General features: G+C 53.0%; 5 protein-coding genes across 5 annotated transcripts; 2 read left to right on the top strand and 3 right to left on the bottom strand.

Moving 5' to 3' along the window:
- Window positions 1–1,404: 1,404 nt before the first annotated feature.
- Window positions 1,405–1,828, bottom strand: C7974DRAFT_415066 (uncharacterized protein; the record flags this gene model as incomplete). The annotated part of the gene is made up of 3 exons (XM_046143860.1): window positions 1,405–1,567; window positions 1,615–1,649; window positions 1,700–1,828. The coding sequence occupies 3 exons, from the start codon at window positions 1,826–1,828 to the stop codon at window positions 1,405–1,407; spliced, it is 327 nt and encodes a 108-aa protein (XP_045995795.1).
- A 764-nt stretch (window positions 1,829–2,592) lies between these two features.
- Window positions 2,593–4,356, top strand: C7974DRAFT_398248 (CMGC protein kinase). Its single transcript, XM_046142291.1, has 5 exons — window positions 2,593–2,879; window positions 2,928–3,250; window positions 3,299–3,597; window positions 3,645–3,810; window positions 3,870–4,356. The coding sequence occupies exons 1-5, from the start codon at window positions 2,632–2,634 to the stop codon at window positions 4,073–4,075; spliced, it is 1,242 nt and encodes a 413-aa protein (XP_045995794.1). The 5' UTR covers window positions 2,593–2,631; the 3' UTR covers window positions 4,076–4,356.
- A 153-nt stretch (window positions 4,357–4,509) lies between these two features.
- Window positions 4,510–6,791, top strand: C7974DRAFT_398247 (uncharacterized protein). Its single transcript, XM_046142290.1, has one exon. It carries the CDS (start codon window positions 4,762–4,764, stop codon window positions 6,727–6,729), a length of 1,968 nt encoding a protein of 655 aa, XP_045995793.1. The 5' UTR covers window positions 4,510–4,761; the 3' UTR covers window positions 6,730–6,791.
- A 186-nt stretch (window positions 6,792–6,977) lies between these two features.
- On the bottom strand, window positions 6,978–8,855 carry C7974DRAFT_415063 (uncharacterized protein; the record flags this gene model as incomplete). The annotated part of the gene is made up of 1 exon (XM_046143859.1): window positions 6,978–8,855. The coding sequence occupies one exon, from the start codon at window positions 8,853–8,855 to the stop codon at window positions 6,978–6,980; it is 1,878 nt and encodes a 625-aa protein (XP_045995792.1).
- Window positions 8,856–9,875: 1,020 nt separating this feature from the next.
- Window positions 9,876–11,459, bottom strand: C7974DRAFT_221926 (uncharacterized protein). Its single transcript, XM_046137181.1, has 2 exons — window positions 10,952–11,459; window positions 9,876–10,906 (listed from the first exon to the last, which is right to left on the bottom strand). Exons 1-2 carry the CDS (start codon window positions 11,207–11,209, stop codon window positions 10,106–10,108), a joined length of 1,059 nt encoding a protein of 352 aa, XP_045995791.1. The 5' UTR covers window positions 11,210–11,459; the 3' UTR covers window positions 9,876–10,105.
- Window positions 11,460–11,501: the final 42 nt, after the last annotated feature.

The following is an 11,501-nucleotide window of genomic DNA, read 5'->3' as shown; positions in this document are numbered from 1 at the left end:
CCCACTCGACGACGGCTAAGCCTCCAACGCTGTCTGTAGTTCGCGACCGACAACACCGTCCCAATTCGCCAGCGCGCTCGATGTGTGCGCTTCACAGCCCTTCTGGAAGCGCGCTAGAATGTCTCGCTCAGGATATGATACAGCGGCTAGTTGACCGCGGTGCGTAATCTCACGCTCGATTACTTCCTGTTCGGGAAATGGTCTGAGCGTGTGACGTGCCTGGGGTGCCTGACTGTGGACTTTTGGGGCAGTGATGGAGACAGTCTTCGACTGGGACGGAGAGGGGTATATAGAGGGGAGACATGGCGGTTCCGTGGTAAAGTAATTTCAGGGTCGATATCGAAGCGTCACTTCTTCTCGGGTTTTTGGATCATCTACGTGGCGCATATCACACACGTCGTAGATCTCAACGTCTTCACATCTTATACCTCGATTATCGAATCTCGAATCTCGAATCTCAAATCTCAAATCTCGAATCCGAATCCCCACATCTCAAATCCCATCTCCGCTCTCAACTAGACAGCACCACATCTCAATCCCCAACCACCACCACCCATCACCAACAACCTATCCAACACACAAAATTCCACCCATCTCACCCATCTATACCGCGCACCGCACTCGAAACCCCAACACCCACAACTACCATGGGCTGCACACCAAGCCGCCCCAAGTACGCCCCCCCGCCCTCGAGAAAACAAATGCGTAAACGCCGCCGCGGCGGTGGAGAGGAGGCGTTGAACGCTGGGTGGGGCGTTGTGGAGGGGTATCATAATTATCATGGACATCACGGGCATCACGGGCATCATGGAGGGTATCATGGACATCATGGAGGGGATGGAGGGGGAGGAGGGTTCTGGGGAGGCGATGGTGGGGGTGGGGGTGGGGGGTGTGGAGGGGGGGATGGCGGGGGCGGTGGAGGAGGAGGTGGATGCTGAGGGAGAAAGTTGTGGGGGTTGAGCTTGGAGGAGGAGGACGTCACTGAGGATAGTGGTTGCTAGAGATTGTGATTGATGAGTGCTGGAGGTTGTTAGGGTGTGTAGCTGTTTGAAGATGTGCTCGATGACAGGGGGTGGAGAATGTCAAGGCGGCGTTGGGGTGGTGTATATATCTGGCTGTATCAATATAGTAGTCTTCACGCATGACGGTTCACGCATGTGGGTGTTGGTGTGAAACAATGTATTCCTTTACCGTGACGCCTTTGCCCATGCTCGTGGGGGCCGATCTAAACCGTGCCGCCCTGGGTATCTAAAAAGAAACCTTGAAACGCCAACCGGGAAATTCTGTGTAAGTCATGGCGACTATACACAACCAAAGAGTGCCTCAAAATGTACCGCCGTGAAAGTTGGAACGCGAAAAGAGTTGCTGATGCCGACGATGCCAGAGCGGAAGGACAAGCCGCACTCAGTACAGCTTCTCCGCGCCCTTCTTTTTGGTAAGACCACCATCTGCATACAGATGGAAAGTGTTCTTCTCGCCGTTGGTGTAGTAGCACTTCATGCTTACGATTTTCTCGGGACAAGTCGGGTCACTACTCGGGAAGTGGACGGGCTCACCGTCATGGTGACTGGAGGTTATCAGTGAAGTCTGCGTCAAAGAGAAGGCACTACAAACTGGATCTTGACTTTGGCCAGCGTAGACTGCATAGACTACGCGGTTGTTAGTGTCTCCGCACAAGGAGACAGTGGTGCGTGCTGACCGTCTCGGCAGGTCCTCCAGGGCGAGTGACCTTTTCGGCGTGCTCCTTCCAGTGATCCTTCAGATGTTGGAAACCAACACGCTGAAAGAGACGACCTGCGGTGGTGGAGAATGTACGAACGCTGTTCATAGGTATTGAGGACTTCTTGCAGATGAGCTACGATTCTACAAAACGGATCCAAGTTTGAACAGTGTGAAAGAGAGCACACAACGATGTGCAGTGTGGTATTGACTTACAGAGCGTCTGTTGAAGACTGAGAGTTCGTAACGGTTTCGATGTCCTTCGTAGGACTTAGACTTGATTGAGCTGTTGGTATGTACCTGCTATAAGAAGAAGGTATGGGTACTAGCTATCGTGACTTTTTATCTACCCGGGTACCGTAGCAGGCAGACAGCACGCTAAAGTCATTAGCACAATGAACAAACGGTCAAGGGCGGTATCTGGGAGCTTGAGTGAAGGTACGGCGACAGACCCAGGGTCGGAACGCGCCCTTCACTGCGGAGGCATAGGCGCGTAATGCTACAGGTATAGTGAGCCATTGTGACAAGAAAGAGCTAGAAGTTCTGCTGTCAATATACATCAAGGTAGCGTATGTTTTATGACTCTCCTTCGTTCGACTTATGTCGCGTCTTTCCTCAAGACCAGGTGTATTCACAAAAGATTTAAGTTGAGGAAAAGAAACGTTATACTATATTTGCTGACACCAGATTCAGGTGTTGCACGCCTTGAAATCTCATCGACATCTACACGCAGTCTTTTGCCTAGCTCTGCTCGAGGCTGCGTTGTAGCGCGTCACTGCAAGTGGAGTGAAGGTAGAATGCCAAGCCGCGCGTGCCTGATTACAAGCGACGCGACCCTGCTGATTTCAACGTTCCACACTCTGCTCTAACACAACACCACCACTCAATTCTTCAACCAATCGATATTCCAACATGGGATCCATCTTCAAGTGTCTGAAGAACTTGTTCCGCCGACCACCATGGCCCAAGCTCAATTTCCCGGTTACCGGCTTTGAGACCATCAGCGAAGAGTGTCTCTTAGAAGAAGAAAGGCTTCCGAGTTTCAGAAAGACAGATTATTACCCTGTGAACATCGGCGACGTCTTCGCCTCTCGATATCAGGTCGTGGGAAAGCTCGGCTTTGGCGTGACTTCCACGGTGTGGCTGGCACGCGACCTCCCGTAAGTTGCCTCACAACATCTTCACTGCCAGCGCCTTGACGATCACAGAATGCGAAAATATGCCACACTGAAGATCTACAGACGGTACCAAGAAGACGCCAAAGAGTCCGAGATCTACAAGGCACTCAGAGATGGCGATACGAAGCATTGGGGCTACCAACATATCCGGACTGCCCAAAACACGTTCAAGATTGCGCGACCAGGAGGCGATCATTTGTGTCTTGTTCAAGAGCCAATGGGCGATAGTCTTAGCTTTTTCCAGTCGCGGATTGCCAACCGTCGGTTTTCAGTAGAGCTGCTTCGGATGTCGCTCGTAAAGCTCTTCCTCGCATTGGACTATCTTCACAATGAGTGCAAGCTAGTACACACCGGTCAGTACTCACGGAGATTCGACATTTTCACTATCTAAACAATGACAGACATCAAGCTTGACAACATCTTCCTTTCGATCTCCGATAAGGGAATTCTTGAAGATTTCGTCAAAGAGGAGATGTCGAATCCTAGCGCGAGGAAGCTGGGCGAGTATCCAGTGTATGCGTCTCGTGGCTTCAAATATCCGAATGGCTTTGGGGATATCAAGCTTGGAGATTTTGGTGCTGCCGAACGAGGAGACAAGAAGCAAACGCACGGCGTACAGCCGGCACAGATTCGGTGCCCAGAAATCCTCTTCGACAGGGGTTGGAGCTATCCTGCAGACATATGGAATGTGGGTGTCCTGGTAAGTACCTTGCTTTCGAAGAGGAGGAAGATATACTGACCGAGTAGGTATGGGAGCTTTACGAGAACAAGATCATGTTCAGCGGTCAGCACCCCGACGGAAGCGGGTATGCCGCACTCGCACATGCGGCAGAGATGATCGCAGTGCTCGGTCCACCTCCCAAGGAATGGCTTGCAGATGATCCAAGAAACAGCCAAGTTTTCGACGCTGAAGGTAAGAAGTCTTTCTCGAAATTTCTCAAAGGTATGGTGAGGCTAACCCGTCACCCACAGGCCAGTGGATCGGTCAAGTCCCGGTCCCAACGGATCGGAAACTGGAAGATAGGGAAGAGAATCTGACCGGCGACGAGCAGAAGGAATTCCTCGACTTCATGCGATGCATGCTACAGTGGAGACCGGAAGACCGTATGACTGCGAATCAACTGGTCGGTCACCCATGGCTCAAGGCTAAAGAGCTTTTGGGCATAGTACCAAGCTGATTACGGCCCCTATGGTCGCTCACCCATGTCCGGGATCGAATATCCGCGCTCTCCCCGAAAGACAGGAAAAAGTCAAGAGTCAACGACTTTTATGAAGTTGAGACAGAGTTGTGCTGTTGCTTGACTCGACGCAAGGCCTAAAGTTCTTTTGCTGTAGCAGATCAACCGCAATCGGGAAAGCGCAAGGACAACGTTGCCCAGGGGCAACAATGAAGTAACCATTTCCTGTCTTTATCTCCACGACGGTGGACCTCAAAAGCCGCAGGCTTTGAGTAAAATAGCATGATTAAAGACTCTAATGCAAGATCTTGAATCGAAAATCCCCCAGATGAGCGTGAAGTGGGTCCCGCGTTACCAGATGGGGAATGGCGCGTCGGCAGTCCCGCGCAGTTTAATCTCCACAACACAGAATCCAGAGCTGAGATCGAGGCTATCGTGAACAATAGGCCCTCAGCCTCAAGTCCAGCCAGGGTGCACGGGTAGGGGGTCGAGCTGCGCAAGGCTGCCCACGACGCTGTGACTCTGGTGATTCTGGTGAGTATATGAAGGTAATGTAGGCTCGCCATTTACTCAGTGTGCGGCATTCACTCTTTCGCTGTCCAGCTCCAAGTCAATCGCTATCGTCAAGACACCTCCACTCTTTAGGTGCTCATCTCGTTATATTTATAGCTAATACTCTAATAATAATGTTCACCCGCTCTCTCATCCTCCTGGCTTCGGCCGGCGCAGCCGTCGCCCAATTGGCGCCCGAGTGCGAGCAAGTCACGGATGTGACTGCTCTTCTCCAGGCCGACGACGGCAGGGCGTACTGCTCGTCCATCCTCAGCGTCGGCACGACTACTGAGACTGTCGTCGAGTCAACTACGACCACCGAGACAGCTACCATCACCACGCCGACCGAGGTCACGCTCAGCTTCACCACGACGCAGACCGACACCATCAGTGAAGGCACCGCGACCGAGACTGCTCCCACTGCCACCGAGACCGAGACTATCTCGGAGTCCACGACTGTCTACTCGTGCACCACCGCGCTCAAGCGCCGTGACTACGGAGAGGCGCAGTCGACTTCCTGCACCAAGAGCAAGACGTCCAGCACCCCGACACCGACCTCTACTCCGTGCACCAAGAGCAAGGCCATCGTTACTCCTACGCCAGTCAAGACCTCCACTTCTTGCACCACGGGCAAGCAGCACCCTACCTCTGTCGCCGCCTATGGCGCTGGCCAGCCGTCTGCTCACCAGCACGGCGCTGCTCCAAGCGCTCAGGACGGCTACTACGCCCCTGGTTCTTCCCAGGGCGCTTACCCTTCGCACCCGGCCGTTTCGAGCGCTCAGGATGGCTACTACAGTTCTGGCTCTTCCCAGGCTGCCTATCCTTCGCACCCAGCTACCTCGAGCGCTCAAGAGGGCTACTACGGCTCCGGCTCTTCCCAGGCTGCCTACCCCTCGCACCCGGCGGTCTCAAGTACTGAGGAGGGCTACTACGGCTCCGGTCCCTCGAAGGCTGCTTATCCCTCCCACGAGGCTAGTGCTGGATACTCTATGCCCTACCAGTCTGGATCTGCCCCCAAGCCCTACCCTTCGGCTGCGAGCGGTTACTACCAGAACTCTAGTTCTGCTGCGTACGCTGCTTCGACTGGAGCCATTCACTCCTCTGCCTACTACAACTCGTACCCGGAGTCCAGCTCGGCGGCTTATCCTGTCACCTCGAGCATCTACGAGCAGATCAGCTCTCTGCTCAGCTCTTACGCCAGTTACCCAACTGCTTCGAGCTCAGCTGATATCCCTGAGATCTCTAGCTTCTCCTCTTACTACTCGAGCGAGATCGTCAGCTCTTCTGAGATCGTCAGCTCTTATTCCAGCGAGATCATCACCTCCTCCGAGATCTCATCGGAGATTATCACGCCCTCTCCTACTCCCACCCCCACTCCTGTCCCGTCCTGCGATGCGGCACCTACTGCTGTCCAGACCGGCTATGAGTGTGATGCCATCTCCACTGCTTGTGGTTGCTTGGGTCTGACATCTGCCAACGCTCAGGCTACCAGCACTAGCACCATTACTGAGGTTGCCTACATTACTGAGGCGATGCTCATCACCACCAGCACTCAACTGACCGAGACTGTCTTCACCACTGTTCCCGCTGCCACTCAGACCCTCACTCCCTCCGTCACCGTCACTGTTACCGCCACTGCCACTGCCACTGTCTGCCCCTGCAGCGCCAGCCAGTCCCTTTGCGGCACCACACCCGACACCTGCAGGGACCTTCAGTCTGACCCCAACAACTGCGGCACCTGCGGTAACGTCTGCGGCAGCGGCGCTTGCTCTGCAGGAAAGTGCCTTCCGTGCGTGCCCCGCAAGTGCGGCACCTTCGCCCTCGGCCGCTGCAACAACGCTGGAACCTGCTATTGCTTGACCGGCAGCTCAGGCCAATCCGTGTGTTCTGATCTTGGTAACGGTAACTGCGGCTCGTACACCAGGTGCACCGTCGACGCCAACTGCGGCTCTGGCGAGATCTGCACCACGGATACTTGCTGCACCGGCGGCGGCATCTGTGTCAAGAGCAATGTCTGCGGTAACGGACAGAACACGAAGAGGCTGTTTGCTCCCAGGGGTAAGGGATCCCTTGGTAAGAACGAGGTTCTCGGCACGTTCTAGATCGGGGAGAACGAGGAGGTTGTCATGTTGCGAGATGGAGGGGAGTTAGAGATGGAGTGTAGAGATAAAAATTAGAAAATCATACTTACACGCCGCTTCTCATCTGCAAATCTAGAGAATAATACTGGGCTAACATTATCTTGTTCTAACGCTAATTGACAACGTGTATTTAGAGATTCATACTCCGATACCAGGCTTTACAAAATGCGCGACCTGAGTTTACCTTACCTCACCTTACCTTATCATACTCACTCATCGAACAACGAATCAAAGCTGTCATCGCTACTCTCGCCACTCTCTACAGACTCACCCTCCACCTCTCCACCCGCTGGGATCTCACCGTCATGCACGTGCTTCACGCGCTTAGTCTCCTCTGCACTCACCATCTCATCTCCATCCTCGGTCATCTTCCGCTTCTTACTCGGCGACGAGGACGTCGGCGAGGCGACTGACGCCGCGCCTGGAGACGCAGGAGGGTTGTTATGCGTCTCGGGTGCAGAAGCACTAGGCTCAGGCGGGGGGACAGTGGGCTCAGACACAGATAGGATCGATGTCGGAGCAGCAGCAGGGTGCTCGGTGGGCGAAACTGGGGATGTGAATTTGCGCTTTTTTGAGGAGGGGAGCTCAGTTTGAAGGTTCGAGGGTGTCTCCGGGTTCAGCTGGGGCTCTGTCGCGGTGAAAGAACGCTTACGCTTTGCGGGAGGAGTGGGATGTGAGCGAGATGAGTAGTCCTCGACGGGGCTGCTGGCGCCGTCTTGTGGCTCATGTGTTGTAGAAGCAGAAGAGGTGTCAGGGAGCTCTTGTTCGGGGATGGAGGTCGCAGTGATGGCTTCTACGTGGGTAGAACGCTCTACTGTCATCTCGCCTTCGCTTGAATTAACCACTGTCGTGGTCTCTGTCACTTCAGTACGCTCGACCGACGTTTCCTGCTGCTGGACCTCGACGGCCAGAGTCGTGGTCTCGATAGTCGCTTCTTTAGCATTACCACTCTCATCGCCTGACACAACGATCGTATCCGTTTCAGTGATCTCCACACTTACTTTCTCAGTATTTAACGCGTCGCTCGGCAACTTAACCTCATCCTTGGTGTCGTGTTTAAGATCATTCTCCGCGACGAACTCGTCCGACTTAGACAACTTACCATCTTCCGCTTTACTTTCGGTTGCAGGTTTCTCGCCCACCTCTTTGCTAGCTGTAGACGGCTTGTCGGGGAGTCCAGGCTTCTCTGTCTCACTTTGAGATTCTCTTCTAGCCTTCCTTGCTGCCAAAAGATCTGCCAACGACATTTTTCTCCTGATCTTCACCGGAGTCTTGAGCTTAGGCTTGACCTTTTTGGTTGGCTCGCTACTGTCAGATTCCTCTGATGAATGCTCGACGACACGGCGTACAGGCTCTTTTGGGACGCGTCTGACTGTCTTGGAGCTCTTTGTCTTCCTAGGAACCTCTTCGGGAAGCTTATTCTTAGGGAGTTCAGGCGCGCCAGAATTTTCGATCAACCCACCAAATAAGTCGGCCTCCAGATGCTCATTCTCTTGTGTATTGGCTCTTTCTTTCTGCTCTCTAGCAGCTAGTCTGTCCTTCTCGTCCTTCTCAGCTTCGGCAACACGGATACCTTCCTTTCTGCCATCGGTTTTGATCTTTTTGAGCATCTTCTGATCCTCCTTTGATAGCACTGATGCATTGGACTTTTCTCGCTCGATAGTCTTCTGAACTTCCTTCGGTGTATTCCCAGCTGTCTTTTCGCTCTTTGGCGATTCATCCTCAGACCTTGCAGTGATTGGAATATCTACAGAGGTGCTGGCGCCGTTAGCCTGACGTTGTGCCTCTGCGCGCGCGAGAATCATCCTTTCAATCCTGGCCTGATCCGCCGCCTTGCGTTCGTTCTTCTCTTGCATCATCTTGCTCAGCCGAGCTATCTCGGCTTCTTTGCGCATTCTCTTCATGGCCTCTTCTTTTCCATGGCTTTCTTTGGCCGTCTCACCATCCGCACCAAAGGAAATACCGGTATCACCCATCCCATGTATGTCGAGAGAGCCGAGCTCCTGCTCTAAGCGCGCACGAGAGGGCATCTCCGTTCTCCCGGTACCATGCTCGCTCTCTTGCCTCCTCACGTCCCAGGACTTCATATCGTGCAGTCTGTCATTCTCTCTTTCTAACTCACGATGCATGCGCCTTGCGAGCTCTCGAAGACGGTCGGACTTCGTTCCGCATGCGCAATACTTGTGTTCTTGTGCTCCATTTGCGAAGTATCTCTGGTCATTCCGAGAATCAATCACCTTCAGGCGCCATCTGCGTCTACGATTGAATGGGTCAGCAAAGCTCCAGTTGCATGTAAGAAGAACGTGATTTCTCATGCACAGACTGATAGCTGTGTAGGTTTCCTCGAGCGGTATATCAGTTGTTTTTGTTGCTATCATTTTGGCTGTTGGCTGAAGGGAGGAACTGGGTTGGGCACCAGTCTTTGCCTCGTTCAAGAGACCTTTCAAGACTGAACCCTGTTTCGGAGGAGGTGGTGGCGGAGAAGAATTAGGCTGTTCTTGGGGTTGCTCCATGTGATCAGTAGTGAGAAGTCCTCCGGAGGATGCACCACTCTTTTTGGACGTCCCCTTCTTATTTTTCTTGAATATCTTATCCATTCTGCAGCGCTTCCAATTTTTTTACTGACTGGTTTGCGATTTCTTATCACGTGCTCTGTCGTAGCAATGTAACTTCTGGTTCGGCTGTGATCAGATCAATCGCTGTTTGACATCAAGTGTGCGCTGTGAGACATTATAAGTACCGACTGAGTTTTGCTGTATATGAGCCGTCTCAAAGGGGAACAGGGACAATGCGCATCGTGCGTTACATCTTGATTCTCCCTGAACATTTTGAGGCTTCCCGAAATCCTCACAATGTCGAACTTCTGAGATAACAACATTGTTTAGATGGGAGTAGTCCGGAAAGAACGGTAAACAAAGGAAAAGTCGAGGTACTGATTCGAACAAAGGTCAGTCCATTGAGAGACACCCGTCCATTGAACAACAACAAAGTTCGACTGTACAGTCTGAGCTCAATGACAGACGATAATCGACTGAGCTCTGTAAAATATTAACAGAAACGATCATTGCGGGCTCTCAGTAGTAGATGGTAAGGTGAGAAAAGATGTAGGAAAGGTCTTGGGATAGCTACACTCACGTCAGCTATCGTTGACGTAAACAGTGACCACTTATGGAGCCAGCGCGAAGTCACTTACTTGTCAGTACCATGGGATGCGCCTGCACCGTGGAGGCTGTTCCATGGTCAGGTTAGGTACACATATTGCTAATGGACATAGTGGCGGTGCCACTTCTGAATAATTGACAATAAACAAAACACAATCATTTCTCTTATAGGTGACTCAGCCAAATGAAGGGAGATACTGAGACCACTGCGGCGTCCTGTAAACATCAGCTGGTACGGCTCTCAAACTGAGAAACATCTCAACCAGCATGTACACCCTGCAAACCACATATAGCCATACCATCACCGTCATCAACCATTCTTCAACAAACTCCCCACAGCGATCCCACCACTCTTTGTAGTTCAGGGAGAGCATCAGCAGAGGCATTATGGTGCAGGCGACACTGGACCCTCTCCATAGCCACCTCTCCATCTCGGTCGGAAAAAAGAATCCCCACCCTACAAGATGCAAAGCCCCAAACAAGAGTGTGATACCGACCGTTATGCTCATGCCAGTACGCGAACTGGCACGGAAATTGCCCTGCTCATACATGAGGTCAATCCTCCCGCAACTCTTCATCCGGCCCGGTATCACTGACTCCTTCGAAAGCTCCAAAATCACCGGCTCGCGCACATCAAACGGTTTATCCCACCACGCTATATACGTGCATAGCGTGCACGAAATCATGCCCAGTGTGAATAGCTCCAGTGTTGTAGTTGGCAGGCCCTGGGCGGCGCGGCCAACGACCTGCGCCACGAACCACGTCGCCTGCAGCAGCGCCAGCGCCTTCACCGCCCCATCCGATTTACTTCGGTCGCGAATCTGAGGTTCCAGGGATGCTTCGGGCCAGCGGAGCGTGTTGGTGGTGAAGAGCTCCAGCATATCCTCATGGCACAGGCACAGTGTCTCGTCGCCGTGCTGGACTACGAAACCGCCCATGATCAGGAAGAAGGATTGCGCGAGCGACCAGCCCGGAGACTACGCGCGTCAGTAACCGCATCAAGAAGTTTAATGTGTACTGGCTTTAGCTTGCACGGCTCTTGCGTGCCAGTGGTCCCCGAGCGCGAGTACGCAGACCAACTCGGGTGCCATGAGCGCATTGAACATGTAAACCACGCGGCGCCAAAAGACGTGCCACGCGGTTTCGTTCCTACCGGGAAGATTCACATGCACGGCATTCCACGTGCACAAGAAGATAGTCGCGAGGCAGCCCCAGAGCAGACCAACGGTGCCTCGAATTTGGGGTTCAGGAGTCCAGCCAACCACGCTGGAGGTGTTCATTTTGAACAGCGAAGCAGAAAAAGCGCATTCCAGGTGACGAGAAGCAGGCTAGATTTATACTTCACGCACTGAGGCTGTATATCAAGGCTGTGTTCTCAGCCTTTGGCGGCTTTGCACGTCGCGAGTTCTGATTGGAGATGCTGTTCAGCTGAGGCAGCCACGAGAAGCGCCACCAGCGCTGCGCCCACTTTGCATGTCATAGGCTTCGTATCAGAGTTCTGCAAGAAATTTGGGAAGTTCATATCGTAGCTCAAACATTTATGTGGGGAAACGGTTACTCACGTCTGACATC

The sequence above is a fragment of the Boeremia exigua genome, assembly GCF_020726555.1.
Source record: "Boeremia exigua strain MPI-SDFR-AT-0100 chromosome Unknown C7974scaffold_8, whole genome shotgun sequence".
In the NCBI taxonomy this organism is placed as follows: domain Eukaryota; kingdom Fungi; phylum Ascomycota; class Dothideomycetes; order Pleosporales; family Didymellaceae; genus Boeremia; species Boeremia exigua.
Note: the sequence above shows the minus strand (reverse complement) of the source record. Positions and strands in the feature narration are given on the sequence as shown.

Coding starts and splice junctions, on each gene's coding strand:
- C7974DRAFT_398247 (XM_046142290.1), top strand. CDS start 4,762: ATGTTCACCCGCTCTCTCATCCTCCTGGCTTCGGCCGGCGCAGCCGTC.
- C7974DRAFT_221926 (XM_046137181.1), bottom strand. CDS start 11,209: ATGAACACCTCCAGCGTGGTTGGCTGGACTCCTGAACCCCAAATTCGA. Junction 10,907..10,951: donor CAAGAGCCGTGCAAGCTAAA/GCCAGTACACAT, acceptor TGACGCGCGTAG/TCTCCGGGCTGGTCGCTCGC.
- C7974DRAFT_398248 (XM_046142291.1), top strand. CDS start 2,632: ATGGGATCCATCTTCAAGTGTCTGAAGAACTTGTTCCGCCGACCACCA. Junction 3,598..3,644: donor TATGGAATGTGGGTGTCCTG/GTAAGTACCTTG, acceptor CTGACCGAGTAG/GTATGGGAGCTTTACGAGAA. Junction 3,811..3,869: donor CCAAGTTTTCGACGCTGAAG/GTAAGAAGTCTT, acceptor CGTCACCCACAG/GCCAGTGGATCGGTCAAGTC.